The sequence below is a fragment of the Amblyraja radiata genome, chromosome 4 (genome assembly GCF_010909765.2).
Source record: "Amblyraja radiata isolate CabotCenter1 chromosome 4, sAmbRad1.1.pri, whole genome shotgun sequence".
NCBI lineage: Eukaryota > Metazoa > Chordata > Chondrichthyes > Rajiformes > Rajidae > Amblyraja > Amblyraja radiata.
The window spans coordinates 55,585,214-55,605,936 of record NC_045959.1 but is presented as its reverse complement, the minus strand read 5'-3'; the positions used below and the strand labels follow the sequence as shown (position 1 = coordinate 55,605,936).

At 47.0% G+C, this 20,723-nt stretch overlaps 2 protein-coding genes across 3 annotated transcripts in view; both read left to right on the top strand.

The window, feature by feature from the left end:
• mep1b (meprin A subunit beta) overlaps positions 1–15,081 on the top strand; it is a 42,529-nt gene extending 27,448 nt beyond the window's left edge. For both annotated transcript variants that reach the window (XM_033019476.1, XM_033019477.1), the window contains exons 11-16: positions 24–239; positions 6,690–7,163; positions 9,509–9,691; positions 10,483–10,645; positions 12,224–12,428; positions 14,660–15,081. In XM_033019476.1, coding sequence (XP_032875367.1) covers positions 24–239; positions 6,690–7,163; positions 9,509–9,691; positions 10,483–10,645; positions 12,224–12,428; positions 14,660–14,671 — 1,253 coding nt within the window. In that variant the 3' untranslated portion in view covers positions 14,672–15,081. The remainder of the gene's footprint in view (positions 1–23; positions 240–6,689; positions 7,164–9,508; positions 9,692–10,482; positions 10,646–12,223; positions 12,429–14,659) is intronic.
• Positions 15,082–17,351: 2,270 nt separating this feature from the next.
• The window catches only part of mtdh (metadherin), a 77,956-nt gene continuing 74,584 nt past the window's right edge, over positions 17,352–20,723 (top strand). The window contains exon 1 of the mRNA XM_033019475.1: positions 17,352–17,892. Coding sequence (XP_032875366.1) covers positions 17,509–17,892 — 384 coding nt within the window. The 5' untranslated portion in view covers positions 17,352–17,508. The remainder of the gene's footprint in view (positions 17,893–20,723) is intronic.

Genomic DNA, 20,723 nt, shown 5'->3' with positions numbered 1-20,723 from the left:
GTTTCATTCCTTCTACATTGCAGGCAGTGGATTCTTCATGCATTTCAACACCAGTTTAGGCCCAGTGGGACACAGGGCGCTTTTGGAGAGCAGGATCCTTTACCCAAAGCGGGGCTTCCAGTGCCTGCAATTCTACGCCTTCAACAGTGGCAGTGAAGGAGACGAACTAAACATTTGGGTCAGAAGTTACAACAAAACAAATCCCAACGGCACTTTGACCAAAGTGGCAAGAATAACTGGTATGTTACTAACAACAGAGAATACTTGAGAATAAAATGTTGGGTAGACTTGGATTGTTTTCTCTGGGACATTGGAGGTTGCATGGAGACTTGATAGAAGTAAATCATATTTTGAGAGGCATGGATAGGGTAGACAGTCAGAACCTTTTTTTCCATAATGGAAATATCAAATACAGAGGGGGTAACTTTAAGGTGAGAAGGGCAAAGTTCAAATGAGAAGTGCGGGGCAAGATTTTTCACATTGAAGGTGGTGGTGCCCGGAACGTGCCAACAGGTGGGGGTGCTGGAGGCAGATACAATAGTGGCTTTTAGATAGGCACATGGGTATTCAGGGAATGGAGGGATATGGATTAATGTGCAGGCAGATGCGATTAGTTTATCTTGGCATTAACTAATCTCAGCCGTTATGGACCAAAGGGCCTGTTCCTGTGCTGTACTTTTCTAAGAGATCGTTGGCATATCTGTAATAATGACGGACACAAGGATGTGGTATTAATATTGATTTACCAACTTCAAGTTCCCCTTGCATCCCCTCTCTCTCCGTCCCTCCCCCACCCTAGTCGTCGTACTCGTTTCACTGTCGTCCTCTTGAGTTTCGCTGTCTGAATAACTCGTTATCACCTACCCGACGGCCAACAATGGACCATTGTGGGCTCCACCTTTCCTTGATTCTTGTTGCGTTTGAATATCTTTCTTTCATCTGTACCTCTCGGTTCCCTTTCCCGACTCTCAGTCTGAAGTATGGTTTTGACCCGAAATGTCACCTATTCTTTTTCTCCAGGAATGCTGCCTGACCCGTTGAGTTACTCCAGCTTTTTGTGGCTGTCTTCTATAATTATGGACACATCTTTTCACATTCACCTCAAAGGTTTAGGTTATTATTTTCACGTGTACCAAGATACTGTGAGAAGGTTTATTTTGCATGTTGTCCAATCGGAGCAGATAATACATACAAATACAATTGGATCAAACTCCCAATACAATAGGTAGAGCAAACGGAAAGATACCGAGTGCAGAATATAGATTGCAGCATTGTAGCGCATCAGTTCCAGAGACAAAGGCCTGAATAAAGTGGATGTGGAGGATGTTTCCATTAGTCATAGCCTCAGAATAAAAGGATGTTCCTTTAGAAAGGAGAAGAGGAGGAATTTCTTTAGTCAGAGGGTAGTGAATCTGTGGAATTCATTGCCACAGAAGACTGTGGAGGTGAATGGATATTTTGAAGGCATAGATAGATAGATTCTTGATTAATACGGGTGTCATGGGTTATTATCTGCGGAGGGAGTCAAGTGTCAAGAGTGTTTTAATAGACAATAATAGGTGCAGGAGTAGGCCATTCTGCCATTCAATGTGAACATGGCTGATCATCCACAATCAATACATCGTTCCTGCCTTCTCCCCATATCCCCCTAAGCTTTAAGAGTTTTATCTAACTCTCTAACTAACTCTCTGCCTTCTCCCCATATCCCCCTAACTCCGCTATCTTTAAGAGCTCTAACTAACTCTAACTGGCAGGATGGCGGCCGGTGCAGCAGCAGCACGGCGTGCTGTGGGAGAGTTTTCTCGAGAGTTTTCGCGAATTAAACCGGAGATTTACCATACTGAAGACGGTAGAGTCATAGTCGAGGATGAATTGCTGAACTTTATTGTGGTCAAAATGCGAACACTAAGCCACGATGATATTGTGACGATAGTTACGAGCAGTTTCAGCTCCGAGCGGATTGAGTCCTCAAAGGCAGTTTTGTCAGAGCTCTTTCCACACAACAAACGATGGATCTCCTACAGGGGACAAAAGAAGGACATTAACAATGTCAAAATGTGCCTGCAAGTGATTAATGAGTGCGGTGAAGAGATCCCGAGATTTGTATCGCACTTTCTGGATGAATTACCCCCCGTCTCATTTAAACACATTGATGTGTCTGCGCTCCTCGGGAGAATGCAGCAAATCAATGCTGACGTTGACTACCTAAGAAGAACTATGGGAACACAGGTAGCTGCCTGTGAAACATTGCGGGAGGTTTCTGCTAAACTCGACGGCCGGCTGACTGCTGTGGAGGGGGCTTGTGGCCCGGACGCTACTTTTTCGGCTGCCTGCCTCTCTGCTGTGGAGATACAACCGGGCCCTGCGCCCAGTGCGACAGGTCTTTCCTCGACTGTGATGGAGAAGCCGCCGGGCGCTGATCCTGCCCCCTGCACTCCCTCTGTGGTGAATGGATGGTTGACAGCAATGCCTGGCGGGACCGAAGGTAGACAACCAGCCCAGCCTGTAGATCCAGCCCTGGGACGAACGCAGACTCCCCCGTGGAGCATGGTGGTGAAGGAAGGGCGCCGACTGAAGCAGGTCCCTGAGAACTCTGCCCATCGACGCCCTACACCTCGCGCTGTAAAAACTCCAGCAAGGCGTGTGAGAAAGAAGACCGGCATAATCGGGACTGGTGTGGGTAGCAATATACTGGCTGTCAAAACAAGGATGGTAAAGGTATTTGCTACAAAGTTTGATCTCAGCTTAGACGCCAACACTCTCAGTGACTACTTAAAAACGAAGCTGGGTCGGGAAGTGATATGTAGAAAAATAGAGATGACACAGAGTAGATTCAGCTCCTTCTGTGTCACCGCTGAATGTAATGATGTGGCGGAACTGTATGATCCGCAGCTTTGGCCCGCTGGGTCTTTTGTCCGACGCTACTATGAGCCTCGTCGCCCTAGAGGAGCAGACGGAGGTCCGGCTGGTCCAGAGGATGCCCCTCGCTCTCAGGATGAGGAGCTGCTGCACGGTAACGATGCTGGGGTGCCTGTCGCATCTGTGGGTGAGGACGGGATGAAGGCCAGCTGTTCCGCTGGGAGCGACAAAACACATTAAATTCATGTTGCTTCATACAACACTCGCGGTTTGCGAGTAGGTCATTCTGCTACTGATAGATCAAGGCGGTTGGTGGTGGACACACTGCTGGACCAATGTGACATTCTGTGCCTGCAAGAAACTTGGCTGGCGAAACAAGATCTGGATAAGTTGAACACTACACATGAACTTCCATGGGGCTGGAGAGTCCACTACTGACCTCAGTACGAGGCTGGTTCGGGGTAGGATAGCTGGTGGTGTAGCTATACTGTGGAACATCAAATATGACTCGCTGGTGAAGGTGGTGCGTCTAAATGTTGACTGGGCCATAGGGCTGGAGTGTAATTATAACGGAAATAAATTTACTGTCTTAAATGTTTATACACCGTATGAATCATATGAGCATGAGGACGAGTTTCTGAACAGGTTAGCTTTTATTCAGTCCTTTATAGAGGACAACAGCTCATCTTGTGTCTACGTCATGGGTGATTTTAATGCTGACATGTCAGATAGCAAATCTTTATTTGCAGCACACCTGCAGCAGTTTTGTAATGAGTCTAAACTAATTCTATCGAGTAAAGCTCTGTTGCCTGACACAAGTTTTACCTATGTTAGTGAAGCGTGGCACACAACATCCTGGTTAGACCATATTGTGACCACAGCCGATGCTCATGCCTCACTGGAAAAGGTGGAGATTTGTTATGAACTTGTCACCTCTGATCACATACCTATTGCTGCACGGTTAAATGTTGAGAATGTACCCCTGCTGTCCAGTAATAATAATGCTGCTTCCTCAAGTAAACTGGACTGGTCAAAACTGAGCAGTGATGCTATGGCTGGATATTCACTGCAAACGGACAGTTTTTTAAATAATATTGAATTGCCTCAAGAGGCCCTAATGTGCTCAGATATGAATTGTAAGGATGTGCAACATGCTGAAAAACTCTGTGCCATGTATGATGTTATTGTGAAATGTCTCATTGCCTCCAGTGATCCCTTTTGTAAAAGCAAATGTAAGGTACCCAACATCAGACCTGGGTGGAATGAGTTTGTGGCTGAGCAGTACGCTGAGGCAAGAGAGGCCTTTAGACTCTGGTCAGAGGCAGGTAGGCCTAGACAGGGAGTATTGCTAGATATGAAAAAACGCACAAATGCTAGAGTTAAATATGCACTTCGTTTTATTAAGAAAAATGAAAACACAATGAGAGCAGACTCGCTTGCCAGGAAGCTACAGAATAACAACCTTACTAACTTCTGGAAAGAGGTCAGAGTAATGAATAACAGCAAAACACCCCTACCGTCTGACATTGAAGGTGTTAGTAGCCCAGAAAAAATAGCTGAGAGTTGGCGTGAGCACTACTGTAACCTTTTTAACTGTGTTAAAAGTAACCCAGTTAGAATCAATCCTGAACATATTGATCTCTCTGTAGATATGGTAGTTAGGGCAGCTGATGTCTATGATGCCATTAACATGTTGGATAATAACAAAGCCTGTGGTATGGACTGCATTACTGCAGAACATCTAAAATATGCCAGCTATAAGCTCTGCCCTTTGCTTTCCATGTGCTTTAATGGCTGTCTGGTTCATGGTGTCTTGCCAAATGATATTATGTCTGTAATGCTAGTGCCTGTGATTAAAGATAAGGCTGGTAGGCTCAACAGTGTTGATAATTACCGACCTATTGCACTAGCCAGTATCTTATCTAAAGTACTGGAGAGAATACTGCTGACAAAGCTAGAAATGTATGTCCTTACTACTGACAATCAGTTTGGGTTCAAAAGAAAACATGGAACTGACCTGTGTATCTATGCTCTTAAAGAGATTGTGTTCAGGTACACAAGCCTGAATTCATCTGTATTCCTATGTTTTATTGATGCGTCCAAGGCATTTGATAGAATTAACCATGAACACTTGTTTGTAAAATTGCTAAATAGAGGTGCCCCTAAATTCTTAGTGAGAATCTTAGTGTTCTGGTATGCCCATCAAACGTTTTACGTTAAATGGGACAATGTTGTATCTGCTCCATTCTGTGTTAGTAACGGAGTGCGGCAAGGAGGAATTTTGTCTCCTATTTTATTTAATGTTTATATGGACGAATTGTCAAATCAGTTAAATAGGCTAAAAACTGGCTGTCTTGTGGGCAACACTATTGTTAATCATCTGATGTATGCAGATGACCTGGTCCTGCTCTGTCCATATAGTGCTGGGCTGCAGCAGATGCTGAAGGTGTGCTCTCAGTATGGCCTTGATTATGACATTAAGTATAACGCTAAGAAAAGCCGCATAATGGTAATTAGAAGCGCTGAGGACAGGGAATCAACTTTTCCGACCTTTTATTTGTCAGACAGTCCTCTTGCTGTGTGTGAGGAAATTAAATACTTAGGTCATGTCATATCTGATGACTGGAAGGATGACAAAGACCTCTATCGACAGCGCTGTAAAATTTATCTTCAAGCCAACATGCTTATAAGGAAGTTTTATATGTGCTCTGATTCTGTGAAGTGTTCCCTGTTCAGAACCTACATCACACCGTTATATACTGCTCAATTGTGGTCTAATTATAAGAAAAAGAGTATGCAGAGTCTTAAGGTTGCATACAATGATGCAATGAGGTTGCTACTTCGTGTCCCTAGGTGGCATAGTGCCAGTCAATTGTTTGTGTCCACTAGAGTGCCAACCTGTGAGGCACTCTTAAGACAGCTGATGTTTAGTTTTATGTGTCGCCTGGACAAATCAGAGAACCACATAATTGAAGCCCTAGTCAGCCCTCTGAAAAGCTGCTATAGATTCACTTCTAGGCTAAGACGGCATTGGTGCAATAGCTTATATATATTTTAGGCTAATATGCAATTTTTTAATGTATCTTTGTAATTCTTTGTACTGTTTGATGTGTTATATGGACCTGTGTCTGAAATAAAGCTTTAATAATAGCGAGTCGGCAGGAGAACGGGGTGAAGAGGGGAAGAGAGATCAGCCATGATTGAATGGCGGAGTAGACTTGTTAGGTCGAATGGCCTAATTCTGCTCCTATCACATAACCTTATGAACTAATGAACAAATTCCAATGTCCGCAATAGGGTAGAGGTGAATCGGACAGTACCCTAGCTTATGGAAGGACCGTTCAGAAGCCTGATAACAGAGGGGAAGAAGCTGTTCCTGAGTCTGGTGGTGTCAATCCCTCCTTGCTGGAGGACTCTGGAACAGGCCCCATCGCCAACTTCTGAAGCCAACTTTGCGGGCCGGTATCTTGGCTCTTCAGTTCAGTTTAGTTCATTGTCACATGTACCGAGGTACAGGGAAAAGCTTTTTGTTGCATGCTAACCAGTCAGCAGAAAGTCAATACATGATTACAATCAATCCATTTAGTTGCACTCCCCTACAGTCCCTATTTACAGTCCCCTAGGCAAACCGTTCCAGTATGGTTCGACTCCTCTCGTAGGTTGTGACCTCTGTTGGTCCAGCAAATCAGATGATCCAAAAAAGCAGTGGAACCAAAGATGCCGGAAAATCGGCAGAGAACCTGTTTAATAAAAACGCAAGCCTTTAAAATTTCTGAAATTCTTACATTTCAGAAAAAAATTACCTTTTAAATGTTGTTACCCCTTAACAGAATTGGGCCTAAATTACTGGCAGCTTCACCATGTCAGACTAGACGTCTCCGGAAAGTTCCGTGTTGTTTTTGAAGGGGTGAAGGGAGGTGCTCCCTCCAATGGAGGTATTTCCATTGACGATGTCAACCTCTCGGAAACCTTTTGCCCGACACACGTGTGGCGCATCAGGAACTTCACCGGCCTACTGAACACTAGCCCATCAGGGTTACAAGGCGCTGTCTACAGCCCGAGGTATTACTCCCAGCAAGGGTATTCCTTTCAGATCAAGCTCCATGTAAATGGGACGTCCGAGCAGCCCTTCTACCTCGGTGTGTTCTTGCACTTGGTCAACGGGACCAAGGATGAGGGTCTACAATGGCCCTGCCCATGGATGCAAGGTACCATGCTTCTGATGGACCAACAGCCTGATATCAGACGCCGGATGTCCAACCAAAGAAGCGTGACCACTGACCCAAATAGGACCACAACCGAAGGTAAGCTCACATCTTGCTTCGTCTTAAAAAGAGACACAACGTTTTGGAGTAACTCATGAAACATAATGTTGTGAATGGTGATGATAGAGTCAGATTACAAAAAAATATTAACGGGCACAGCAATAACAAATGGGTTTCATAGAGTTCGGTCCAACTTGCCCAAACCGATCAACATGTCTCATCCACGCTAGTTCAACCTGCCTGCGCTTGACCCATATCCCTCTAAATCTCTCCATTTCAGGTGCCTGTCTAAACGTTTCTTAAATGTTGTGATAGTACTTGCCTTAACTACCTCCTCTAGCAACTCGTTCCATACACCCACCACCCTTTGTGTGAAAAGGTTATCCCTCAAGTTCCTATTAAATCTTTCCAATCCTCACCTTAAACCTACTGTATGTCCTCTGGTTCTCGATTCCCTTACTCTGGATAAAAGACTGTTCAATGACCAGTCTATTCCACTCATGATGCCGTATCCATCTACAAGATCATCATTGATCATCCTGCGCTTCAAAGGTGGCACGGTGGTGTACCGGTAGAGTTGCTGCCTTATGGGTCAGTCCCATTTAGGCGACTCTTTAGACGACTGCCAAGGACTAATTATAATGGAATTCACCTACGACACCTGGCGACAACCTACGACACCAAAAATTGTTGCCACTGTCGCCGAAAAATGTTCAACATGTTGAAAATTTTGTGGCAGTCACCTGTAGTCACCCAAAAAATCGCCTAAGTGGGACAGGCCCATTACAGTGCTTACAGCGCCAGAAACCCGGGTTTGATCCTGGCTACGGGTGTTTGTCTTCACATAGTTTGCACGCTCTCCTCGTGACTGCATGGGTTGTCTCCGGGAACTTCGGTTTCCTCCCGCACTCCCAAGACATACAGGTTTATAGGTTAATTGGCTTGGTATGAATATGAAAATGATCCCCAGTGTAGGATAGTGTTAATGTATGGGGATCGCAGGTCGGTGCAGACTCGGTGGGCTGAAAGGCCTGTTTCTGCACTGTATGTCTGAACTAAACTAAACTACTAAAGTCCTAGCCTGCTCAACCTCTCCCTGTAGCTCAGGCCCTCAAGTCCTGGCAATATCCTCGTCAATCTTTTCTGCATTCTTTTCAGCTTAACATCTTTGCTATACCAGGGTGACCAAAACCTAATACTGTACTCCGTTTGGCCTCACCTATGTCTTGTACAACTGTAACATGACTTCCTAACGTCTATACTCAGTACTCTGACTGATGAAGGCCCATGTGCCAAAAGCCTTCTTGACCACCCGATCTAATTGTGAAACCACTTTCAAGGTGGTTCAATACAAGGTCACCCATTTTAGACAGTAAAAGGACAACAGAGTAGGTAATAAATTGTGGGACACAAAGTGCTGGAGTAACTCAGTGAGTCAGGCAGCATCCATGGAGAACATGGATAGGTAAGTTTTCAGGCTGAGATCCTTCTTCAGACTGATTTTAGGAGTTGGGGGTGGGAGGGAAGAAGGCTAGATGAGAGAATGGGCAGGACAACGCGTGGCAGGTAATAGGTGAATAGAGACAAGAGGTTTTTTGGTAGGCAAATGGTTGGACAAAGGCCAGAGATGAAATAAAACAAAAGGGTGTGAGACTAAAGGATTGAAGTGTTGCAAATTGTGAAGTTAGAGGAAGGAATTTAGATGGAGGGAGAGTGTGAGGTGAGATATGGTGCGAGTTCCGGTAGGGTACAGGGCAGGGAAGGAGTGTGGAGAAAGGGTGGCATAGGGAGATAGGGGAGGAGGAGGGGAGAGATTGTTAGAGATTGGCTAAGGTTGGAGAATTCAATGTTCACACTGAAGATAGGCACAAAATGCTGGTGTAACTCAGCGGATCAGTCAGCATCTGTGGAGAAAGGAAATAAGTGATGTTTGGTGTGGAAACTCTGCTTCAGACTGTGAGTCAGGGTAGAGGAAAACTATAGGTATGAGAGTTTAGTACAAATGAGCCGGCACCGATGACCAAGGAAAGGTGGAGCCCACAATAGATGATTGTGGTCAAAACAAAGAGACATATAGATGCGAACACTGGAACTGGCAGGATGACTAGGATGGGGGAGGCGTTGTAAGCTACCCAAGCGGAATATGAGGTGCTGTTCCTGCAGTTTGCATGTGGCCTCAGTCTGGCAATGGAGGAGGCCCAGGACAGAAAGGTCAGTGTGGGAATGGGAAGGAGTAAAAATGTTTAGTGACTGAGAGATCCAACAGGCCTTCATGGACCAAGCGTAAGTGATCGGCGAAACGGTCGCCGAATCTGTGCTTGCTTAGCCTTGGTGCATAAAGATCCAGTGCAGGCACAGTAATCGCTCTCTGTTGTGGGTTACAGGCAACCAAACTTTCTTCTTCTGGGACAAGCCGAGCAAAGTTGGACTTCCCGTGACGGAGCCCGATGGCACTGTGTATTACCGGGGACCAGGGATGGGAATCAGTACATTCTTATCCCACGAACGATTGAAAAGTAGAGAGTTCATTAAGGGAGATGATGCTTATTTCCTTTTAACCATGGAAGGTATGATTCTCTTTATTCTAAGGACGGCATGGTAGCACAGCAGTAGAGTTGCTGCTTTACAGCACCAGAGATCTGGATTTGATCCTGACTACGGGTACTGTCTGTACAGAGTTCAATGTGATCATGGCTGATCATCCACAATCAGTACCCTGTTCCTGCCTTCTCCCCAAATCCCCTGACTCCGCTAAGAGACCTATCAAGACAAAGCTCTCTCTTGAAAGTATCCAGAGAACCAGCCTCCACCACCCTCTGAGGCAGAGAATTCCAGAGACTCACAACTCTCTGTGTGAAAAAGTGTTTCCTCATCTCCGGTCATAGGGAGAACGTACAAACTCCGTACAACCAGCACCCGTAGTCAGGATTGAACCCAGGTCTCTGAAGCCCTGTGAGGCGCAGCGGTAGAGTTGCTGCCTTACAGTGAATGCAGCACCGGAGATACAAGTTCGATCCTGACCACGGGTGCTGTCTGTACGGAGTTTGTACGTTCTCCCCGTGACCACATGGGTTTTCTCCGAGATCTTCGGTTTCCTCCCACACTCCAAAGACGTACAGGTTTGTAGGTTAATTGGCTTGGTAAATGTAAAAATTGTCCCTAGTGGGTGTAGGATAGTGTTAATGTGCGGGGATCACTGATCAGCACGGACCCAGTGGGCCGAAGGGCCTGTTTCCGTGCTGTATCTCGAAACATAAATCTACCGCTGCGCCGTCCTTGAGAAGCTTGAGAAGATGCGTCGGAAGGGCAGTGAGGAATCTATCGTGTGTGATTATGACTCGTCCCTTTACCCTTACAGATGTATCGCATCTTGTGGCCACTCAGCCGACCCCACCACCGCCCACAAAACCCGATCCCACCTCGACCAACGAGCCAGTAACCAATCGCCCCGAGTCTTGCATTGACCTTCAATGTGAAAATGACGGGGTCTGTATTGTTCAAAATGGGGAACCCATCTGCAGGTAAAGGCTTTTGTTATTTGTATAATGTTTCATTGAGATGGACCACTTTAATTACCATTAACCCAAAAGTATTTTATTTATATACTGCTTTTAGACCATTCAGGATGGTTTACAGACAATCAGCTGCACTCAGTGTGTTGTGGTTCAGTTTCTCTTAAACTGACAAAAACACAAATAAAATCAGTAATCAAGTAGTGCAATCTTTATTTCGCCAGGCGGGTGTGGCCGTAAACTCTTACTGTATGTAATATACAGACTATAGGTTCACTCTATCCCCACACAAAAGGCAGCGTTTAAGTAGATATATTTATACCTCAATAATCTGCGATTCAGCAATACTTTATCCTACAGAGCATAATACCGCCTCTTGCTTCTTAAGATTGGCAGCTTCTTAAGATTGCCAGTTTCTTAAGATTGACAGGTTCTTCTGAGAGAGGAAGGGTTAGCCCATATATGGTTATGATGAGAAGGCTATTTTACTGCAGATCAAGCATCTTGTTTTTTTTACTTTAATAACACACATTATAATCTTATAGAGCAAGGGTAGGAGCAGTGTCTGAACATCCTCTTACTGTTTATATTATAGAGGAGACATTCATGAAGTTGTAATTGTTATCTCGCTTGTGGTATGGGAAAAAGAGCATAAACATCTGTGTTAGCCTTGTTAGTGTAATAGGAGCAAGGGTAAGCGTTTTCTGCTGGCTTTGCAATTAATAGGAGAACAGCCTGTCTTTACTTCTAGTTTTAGCTGAATCCATTTTTGTAACTTTTAAATATTTTTAACTTCCTCAAGTGCACAGATAAAGGATAGAGGGTACAACATTTAACATAAAGGTATAACATTGAAGTCCATATAAAGAATGTTCAAAGGTTGCCAATGAGGTGGATGGAAGTTCAGAACCGCACTCTAGCTGCTGAGAGAACGGTCAATTGCTTGATAACTGCTGGGAAGAAACTGTCCCTGAATCTGGAGGTGTGTGTTTTCAAACTTCTGCCTGATGGGAGAGGGGAGTAGAGGGAGTGCCCCGGATGAGATTTGTCATTGATTATAAGCCGAGAGGGGGATTGGTGGATTAAAGACTTGTGCTCATCGGCTGACCTCAGCTGCTGTCTGTATGTAGTTTGCATGTTCTCCCTGTGACTGCGTGGGTTTTCACCAGGTGCTATGGTTTCCCACCACACTCTAAAGACGTGCAGGTTAGTGGGCTAATTGACTTCTGTAAATTGTAAGTTCCCTTTATCATGTTCATAAATTCATGTTTCATGTTATAGTAGCACAATCAGGCCATTCGGCCCATCAAGTTTAATCCTCCATTCAATCATGGCTGATCTGTCTTTCCCTCTCAACCCATTCTCCTGCCTTCTCCCCATAACCTGCACCTGTTCCAATCAACTCATGAACATGTATCTGTACACTGTGGATGGCTCGATTGTAATCATGTATATTTTTTCTGCTGACTGGTTGGCACGCAAAAAAAAGATTTTCACACAAGGTGTGTGACAATAAACTGAACTAAAGTAAACTAACCAGTGAATTAAATGGTTAGCCAGGAGGTAAATGCCAGTGTTGTTTAACAGGTGCCTGACTGGTGAGAACTGGTGGTATTCGGGCAGACACTGTGAGCACTTTGGTGAGCAGGAGGATACAGTGCTGATCGCCGTGGCTTCGTCTGTGGCCATCTTCCTCGGTATGTTGTTTGTCACACTGCTCACCGCATACTGCCTGAAGCGAAGATACCGGAAGCAAATGGACAAGTCGGACAAAGGAGTCAACTTGGCAAACGTGAGTGTTGCAAACTGATCTATAATAGGCGACTGAGTAAATCCAGTATCAAGTGGGGAAGCGTATAAGAATGGAGTGGTGTACAAGATCATGAGAGGAATAGATCCCGAGTGACTGCACAATTCTTTTACCTAGAGTATGGGACTCAGAAACCAGAGGACACAGGTTGAAGATGAGGGGGGGGGGAAATGTAATAGGAACCTGAGGAGCAACTTTGTTAGACAAAGGGTGGTGGGTGTATGGAACGAGCTTCCGGAGGAGGTAGTTGAGGCAGGTACTGCCACAATGTTTAAGAAACATTTAGACAGGTACATAGATAGGACAGGTTTAGGGGGATATGGGCCAAATGCAGGCAGGTGGGACTAGTGCAGATGGGGTATGTTGGTCAGCGTGGGCAAGTTAGGCCGAAGGGTCTATTTTCATGCTGTATGACTCTAGGCAAGAAACTGCATTTGCTAGTTTATGAAACAAGACACAAAGTGCTGGAGTAACTCAGCGGGTCAGGCAGTGTGTCTGGAGAACATGGATAGGTGATGTTTCTGAACTGTCTTGAACGTTTGACTTCCACGCATGCGTGTCGGCATCAATGCCGGCCAGGAAAGTCCCGCGAGCGCGGTAGATTGGGTACTCCGTCCGATCAGAGAACGGGGACACGGGACTTGCGTGGGACTTGCGCGGGACTCGGCCGTGACACAGTTTAAAAGGCTGCATCCATTTTATGTAAGTTAGGGAGATGTACCATGTTTGAAGATTAGTTACTAAATTAAAGCCCTGTCCCACGGTGCGAGTTCATTTAAGTGCTCTCCCGAATTTAAAAAAAAATCAAACTCGTGGTAAGCACGGAGAATTAACGTAGCGGTTACGTCGGAGCTCGGGGACGTCTCTTAGCGGCTCATTACCGCTAACGGCAGGTACTCGGGAAGACTCGCTAACGGCAAGTAAGCACGGGAAGACGCGTGAAGATTTTTCAACATGTTGAAAAATGTCCACGAGAGCCTTGAGTACCGACGAGTGGCCATTACCATAAATCTCCGAGTTCGAATCAGGGCAAACCCGGGAGAGCTCTTGGAATCGCACCATGGGACAGGACTATTAGTGTTAAATTATCTACTCTGTTGTTGTTGTTGTTGTTGTTGTTGTTGTTGTTGTTGTTGTTCCGGGAAATACTACGTAATAGTTTTGGGTCAGGACACTTTTTCACACTGAAGAAGAGTTCTGACCCAAGATGTTACCTCTGCAGGTTCTCCAAAGATGTTGCCAAACCAGCTGAGTTCCTCCAACACCATGTGTCTTTGTTCCGGTATTTAAATGTTTCTTAGTCATATAGCATGGAAACAAGCTATTCGGCCCACCCCGTCCATGCCGACCATGGTGCCCCATCTAATGTAGAGGAACAGGCCCTTCAGTCTGTGCAGAACATGATGCATTTGACATGTATTCCTCAATATCTTCCTATCCATGTATCTGGATCTTACAGTTGTAAAAAATTATGAGGGGAATAGATAAGGTGAATGCAAACAGTCTTTTATTCAGAGTAGGGGAACCAAGAAATAGAGGGCTTAGGTTTCAGGTGAGAGGGAAAAGATTTAATAGGAACCTAAGGGGCAACATGTTCACAATGAGCTACCAGAGGGAGTAGTTTAGTTTATTATTGTCACATGTACCTAGGTTGACGCAAGTACAATAACAACATTTCAAGGACATTTGGACAAGTACATGGATGGGAAAGGTTCAGAGGGATATGGACCAAATCCAGGTAAAGGGGACTAGCTTAGATGGGGCCGGCATGGACAGGTTGGGCTGACGAAACTGTTTCCATGCTGTATGACTCTATGGCCCCTCGGCATAGTGTAGCGGTAGAGTTGTTGCCTTTCATCGCCAGAGACCTGGATTTGATCCTGGCTATGGGGCTGTCTGTACGGAGTTTGTACGTTCTCCCTATGACCACATGGGTTTCCCCCGGGTGCTCCGGTTTCCTCCCACACTCCAAAGACATAGGTTAATTGGTTTCTGTAAAACTTGTAAATAGTCCCTAGTGTGTAGGTTGGCACTAATGTACAGGGGTGATTGGTGGCTGGAGTGGATTCGATGGGCCGTAGGGTCTGTTTCCACACTGTATCTCGAAAGTCTAACAACTAACGACTCTAAGACTAATAACCTTGCCCGGTAACTTTACTCAGAGCCTTATCGTTTCAACATCAACAGTGTTGAATAAATTGTTTTTTCAACAGACGGCATTCTGAAGAAGCCGTAGAGAAGTCTAACAGCACGGAAAAGAGAGGAAACGACAAGCAAGTATGGTCTTGTGGAGATCCCAAATAATCTGTGCAGATTTGTGAATCATGATTTAGCTTGACAAATATCTGACTTTCATTTGTAAACCTCATGAAATGAGCTCATTACAAAAATCTCTACTTTTACACCTAATATTCATCATAGCTTGAAAATGCCAAATAAAATGATTGCAAAATAATAACCGAACAGGGTGTGATTGTAATCACAGGCGGAGCACAATGTAGATAGGCTAGGACTTTTATTATTATAGTGACGTAAACTGAGCGACTGAAAAATCTTTGTTTTGCACGCTATGCAAACACATTAGATATATTATACATTTGATATGTTGTCATGTGGAGAAATTTAGGATTGAAGATTCCATTCATAACCTGTGAGCAAGGATGGCACAGTAGTGCAGCGGTAGAGCTGCTGCCTCAGAGCGGCAGAGTTAAATCCTGACCTCAGGTGCTGTCTGTGTGGAGTGTGCATGTTCTCCCTGTGACCGCATGGGTTTCCTCCAGCTGTTCCGGTTTCCTCCCACATTCCAAAGGCACGTGTTTGTAAGTTAATTGTCCTCTAGAAAATTGCCTCAAATGTGTAGGGGGTGGATGAAAGGTTGGGATGACATAGAACCCGTGTGAATGGGTGGTCGATGGTCAGCATGGACTCGGTGGGCCTGTCTCCATATTACATCACCAAAAAAAAAAGAATTTTCAAGAACCAGAGTCAGGAATCAAGACTTTTTGTTGTCATATGTCCCGAAACAGAACAATGAAATTCTTACTTGCAGCAGCACGACAGATATGTAAACATGGTGCTCTGTAAATACCACAGTAAACAACAAAAAATGTTCAGTACACTGAACTTTTTCAACAAACAATAATAGTGGAAAGACAAAAACAATGCTCCCAAGTCTATGTAGTTTGGAGCTTATTTGGATATTGTAGTATAATAGCCTGATGGTTGTAGGGAATACAATACAATACAATACGGTTTTATTCGTCACATTGCACATAAAGTGCAAGTGAAATGAATTTGCCAGCAGCGGTACAATGATAAAGAACACACAATACACAGTAAAAATTTAACACAATCATCCACCACGGCATTCATCACTGTGGTGGAATACACAGAAATTGGCCAGTCCTCCATTTTCCACCGTGGTCGGGTCCTCAACCTTCTGCAGCCGTCGCTGCGGGCGTCCAGATGTGCAGGCAGGTAAAAGTCCAGGCAAGTACAGAGTCGGCTCTTCCCCACCGGAGACCGCGGCTTTAGGTTGGTGTAGGCCGCAGGCCGGCATTCGGAGCTTCTTCTCCCCCCCGGATCCCCCACGAGGGATCCCAGGCTGTGGACGCCGCACCAGCTTGAGCTCTGCAGACCGTGGCTTCAGGCTGCCGGCCGCCGCGGGCCAGCAAAACGGAGCGCTCCCCTCCGGCGAGCCCCAGCGAGGGCTCGCCCGCTCCACGCCGAGAGTCCACGCTGCGCCCGCCGCTGAAGCCCCAGGCGCGGCTCCGGGAAAGGCCGCGGCGCTCCTTGCTGTTAGGCCACGGGGGAGGCGACATGGAAAAAGTCGCCACTCCGTGGAGGAGGCGACCAAAGCGGTTTCCCCCCCACACACCACCCCCCACACACGACACACAAAGAAACATTAAAAACACACTTTAAAACATATTTAAAAAATTAAAAACGTTGAAAAACACTAACACGCTGCTGACAGGGCTTGCAGCGCCCCCACCGATGAATTGGCCTCCAAGCTACTCCTGAACCTGGACGTCGCAGTTTTCAGTCTCCTAAACCTTCTTCCTGATGGCAAGAGTGAAATGAGAGCGTGGCAGGGGTGATGTGGGTCTCTGATGAGTACAATATATGAGTACAATCAAACCAGTCACAAGTACAACAGGTGCAAGGTGCAGAATGTAGTCCTGTGGGTTAGATGGAGCCTTGGAGTACCGGTGGCAGCGCCCCTAGCGGCAGGAGAACACGTGACAGCGCCCCCAGCGGCAGGAGGACACGTGTCAGCGCCCCTAGCGGCTGGAGGACCGGTGACAGCGCCCCTAGCTGCAGGCGAACCACACGGCGCCAGCCTCTGGGGTAGAGACAGCGCCCTCGTCGGTGGGAGGACCAGTGACAGCGCCATCGGCGGTGGGAGGTCAACATGTCCAAATTTTTCAGCCACAGCGCCGTCTGCGGTCGGAGAACTACACGTCTCCAGTTATACGGTTGGACGATGCCTCTCTCACCAGTTTCCAGCGACAGCGCCATCGCCGACAGTATGAACATAAATCCAGTGATATCGCCCCTCAGAGGACCGTTGACAGCGCCTCTAGCGCTGGGAGGACCGGTGACAGCGCCCCTCTGCGCTGGGAAGACTAGCGGCAGCGCTCCTAGTGGTGGGACGACTAGGATCCGACGGTGAGAGGACCACTTGCAACCAAAGATGGCAACGGTGGGAGAAATACTGGCAGCGCCCCCGGCGGTGGGAGGACCACTGGCATCGCTGGGGGATCACTGGCAACAGTGGGAGGCCCACTGGCAGCGCCCCCCGGCGTTGGGAGGACCACTGGCAACGGTGAGAGGGCCATTGTCAGTGGTAGGAGGACCACTGGCAGCGCCCCCGGTGGTGGGAGGAGCGCAGCGCGAGGGGCGGGCGTGGAGGCGGCGCCGGGCTGGGCCGGGCCTGAGTCGGGGCGAGTGCGGGCCCGCGAGTGGATGCGGGCGGCCAGTCCGAGCGCGGTGTAACTCACCCGTCGCACGGGCCATGCGGCCGGCGGTCTGAGGGGGGGAGGGAGAGATACAGAGAGAGATGGCGGCGAGCTGGCAGGACGCGCTGGCCGACAAGGCCGAGCTGCTGCTGGGGCGGCTGGAGGAGGGCGTGTGGGCCGGCCTGGGCCTTCTCCGCACCGGCCTGGGCATCGACCCGGGCTCGGCCGCCTGGCTGCTGCTGCTGCTGGCGGCCGGCGCCGTCGGCCTGGCGCTGCTGTTGCTGCTGCTGGGCGGCGTGTGGGCGGTCGTCTGCTGCTTGGGCCGCTGCCTGGGGCTGGGGGGGAACAGCGGCCCGGCCTCGGCCCACGGCGGCCGCCGGAGGAGCGGCAGTGGCGTCAGGAACAGGGACCGCAGCCCGGCCGAGGTGCAGCTACTGCGGGCGGAGGAGCAGAGGAAGCGGGGCCGCAGGAGGGAGAAGCCAAAGGTAGGACCGGATTTGACCCCTCTCCTCCCCCCTTTCCCCTCCAATCCCTCCCTTTCCCCTCCAATTTCCTCCCCCATTCCATCTACCCTCCATGATCCCCACCCCCTTCGATCTCCCCTCCCCGCCGCCCTGCGATTTCCTTTCCCCTCCAATCTTCCCCTCCCGATTCCTCCAACTCCCCAATCACACACCCTCCCTCCATTCCTGCCCCCATCTTCCCATTCCCACCTGACCCTGCCATCACCACCCCTTCTCCCCCCCCCATCCTTTCTTTCCCCCACCCCCCCCTCCCAATGTTCCTATTAATGATTCTTTGCACCCAGCCACACACCCATTCAAATGCTATGGCAATTACTGTAACCACCCTGAACTTTATTTCTAGACCCAATAACCTTGAACCAAAACCTGTTCAACTGAGTCTGAAGAAGGACCCCGACACGAAACATCGCCTCTCCATTCACCCCCACAGATGCTGCCTGACCCGATGAGTTCCTCCAGCATTTAGTGTTTTGCTCTGCAAGTGAATGTTCTCCTTCACCCTTCATAATCCCCAGTAATTCATAAACCATCTGCACCCTTTACCACATGTGATTTATATTCTTAAAATAAAAGCCCTTATCAATAACTTCCCTGCTTACCGTGAGCTCTTAATGTTTTGTATCGTCCATGACACCCCAGGGCCCCTTATGGTGTGTAGATGTTCATGTACTCCTCTCTGCATACTACCAGTCTCACCTCTTCTGACACCAATGATCACCATCACTCTGTGTCTATGCTGGTCCCCTGAAAATGAGCAGCATCTATGCAACCATCATCTCCTTGTGTTTAAATAGCCTCCTTCCCTACCCCGTGCCATTAATAACCTCTGTGTTCTGTCTAATATTTAACACTCTTATCAGCCATTTGACCTGTTGCAACATTTTATTTAATTGTTCAATATGAGTCTGGAACTTTTCTTTTCATCTCTTCCTCTTTAAAACAAAATCCCCAAAGGCAAGGGAAAAGGGTTTGTCTGTGCATGGCCAGAGTTTGGAGGGGAGAGGAGGCGGGGAAGGGGTGGGATTTGAACTGGCCTGATCTGAGACGGGTCGATGAGGCACGAGTTGAGTTGGACTGGTGCCAGGCCCAGTATGTGTGATGTGGCAGTTACAGAGAAACACGGCTCCAGAAAATCATGGCCTGAGCTGAATTTGCCAGCATGCACTTGCTGCAGTTTTAGTGTGTAATCTCGCACTGGATGCCCGATTTTTATCTTTTGTTCCATTAAGTAGTTATTTCCTATTCAGTGTGAATGAACAGGCATTCCACTAAATAAGAATTGTTCTCCAGCTTGACGGCGGTCATAAACTTCCCTGTGGGCTGGCAAATAAAATGTTTGCCTTGCATTTGCTACTTTGTCAAGGCACAGCAGCCGATAAAATGCCCAAGGGTTTACATGCTCACACTGCGCTTCCTAATGAGAGAATTTCCCAGTCCGTATCTGCTTTAAATATTTAATGCCATGGGTGCAGGAAATCTGAAATAAAAGCTGGTCAGAGGAAAATTCCTCAGCAAAACGCAATATACTGGAATAACTCAGTGGGTCAGACAGCACCTCAGGAGAACATTTATAGGTGATGTTTTGGGTTGGGACCCTTCTTCGGACTAATTGTGTGGGGGGAGGGTTAAGGTCTTGACCTGAAATGTCACCCATTCCTTCTCTCCAGTGATGCTGCCTGTCCAGTTGAGGTACTCCAGTTTTTTGTATCTATCTTTGGAAGAGAGGAGAAGCAGGCCCAAGCCTGGCAGGGAATAGGTAGACATGGGTGAGGACGTTTATTAGAAAGGCAGATGGTTGGACAAAGGCCAGAGTTGAAAAAGGACACCCTTATTACTTTTTCCTGCCCCTCCTCTCTTCCAGCTTTCTCAGCGAGCCAGGCAGCATCTGCGAAGGGAATGGCGTTTCAGGCAGATCTGAAGAGTCCCGACTAGAAACATTGTCTGTCCATTTCCTTCCCAGACGCTGCCTGGAGCTGCTGGCTGCCTGCCAGAGTTTCTCCAGCACTTTGTGTTTTGTCCAAGATTCTAGCATCTTGAGTCTCTTGAATCTCCAGAATTATTTACCAGCTAATACTTGCGTAGAGAACAGTTTGGTGTTTCATGTATAATAAAATGAAGCAGAAAAGCACGGTTTATGATTCAAAGAGAAGACCTTTCTTCAACACTGAACACAGTTCTGGAAAAGGGTCTTCGACCTAAAACCATGACTTTTTCTCCCTTCCCAGAGCTGCAGCCTGACTTGCTCAAGATAGACACAAAAAGCTGGAGTAACTCAGCCAGTTAGGCAGCATATCTGGAGAGGAAGAGTGTCGTGCTTATTCAGTTTGTCCTGCATTTTCTGTTTTTCTTTAGATTTCCAGCATTTACAGTTTTAATTTTATTTTAATTTGCTGGTTATTGTTTTAACCCTAACACTTAAATAATACAATTTAAAGTTTGTTTCAAAGTTTGACCTATTAACAGCAAGTGCAATGACGCTGATAAATAATTATGTATTTATGTGGTGCCCTTGGTGTTCTAAAAACATTTGCAAAGTGCTGCTGAGAATGGGTATGGGAGTTGGGAACATAAGCCATACGTGTTTTGAAAAGGCGTGAGAAGGTAGAGATGATTCAAAAGATCTTCGAAGAGGGAGTCACAAAATGTTGGAGTAACTCAGCGGGACAGGCACCATCTCTGGAGAAAAGGAATGGGTAACCTTTCGGGTCGAGACATTCAGACTGATGTCGGAGGAGTGGGCGGGACAAAGATAGAATGGAATCGGAGACAGTAAGACTGATGGGAGAACTGGG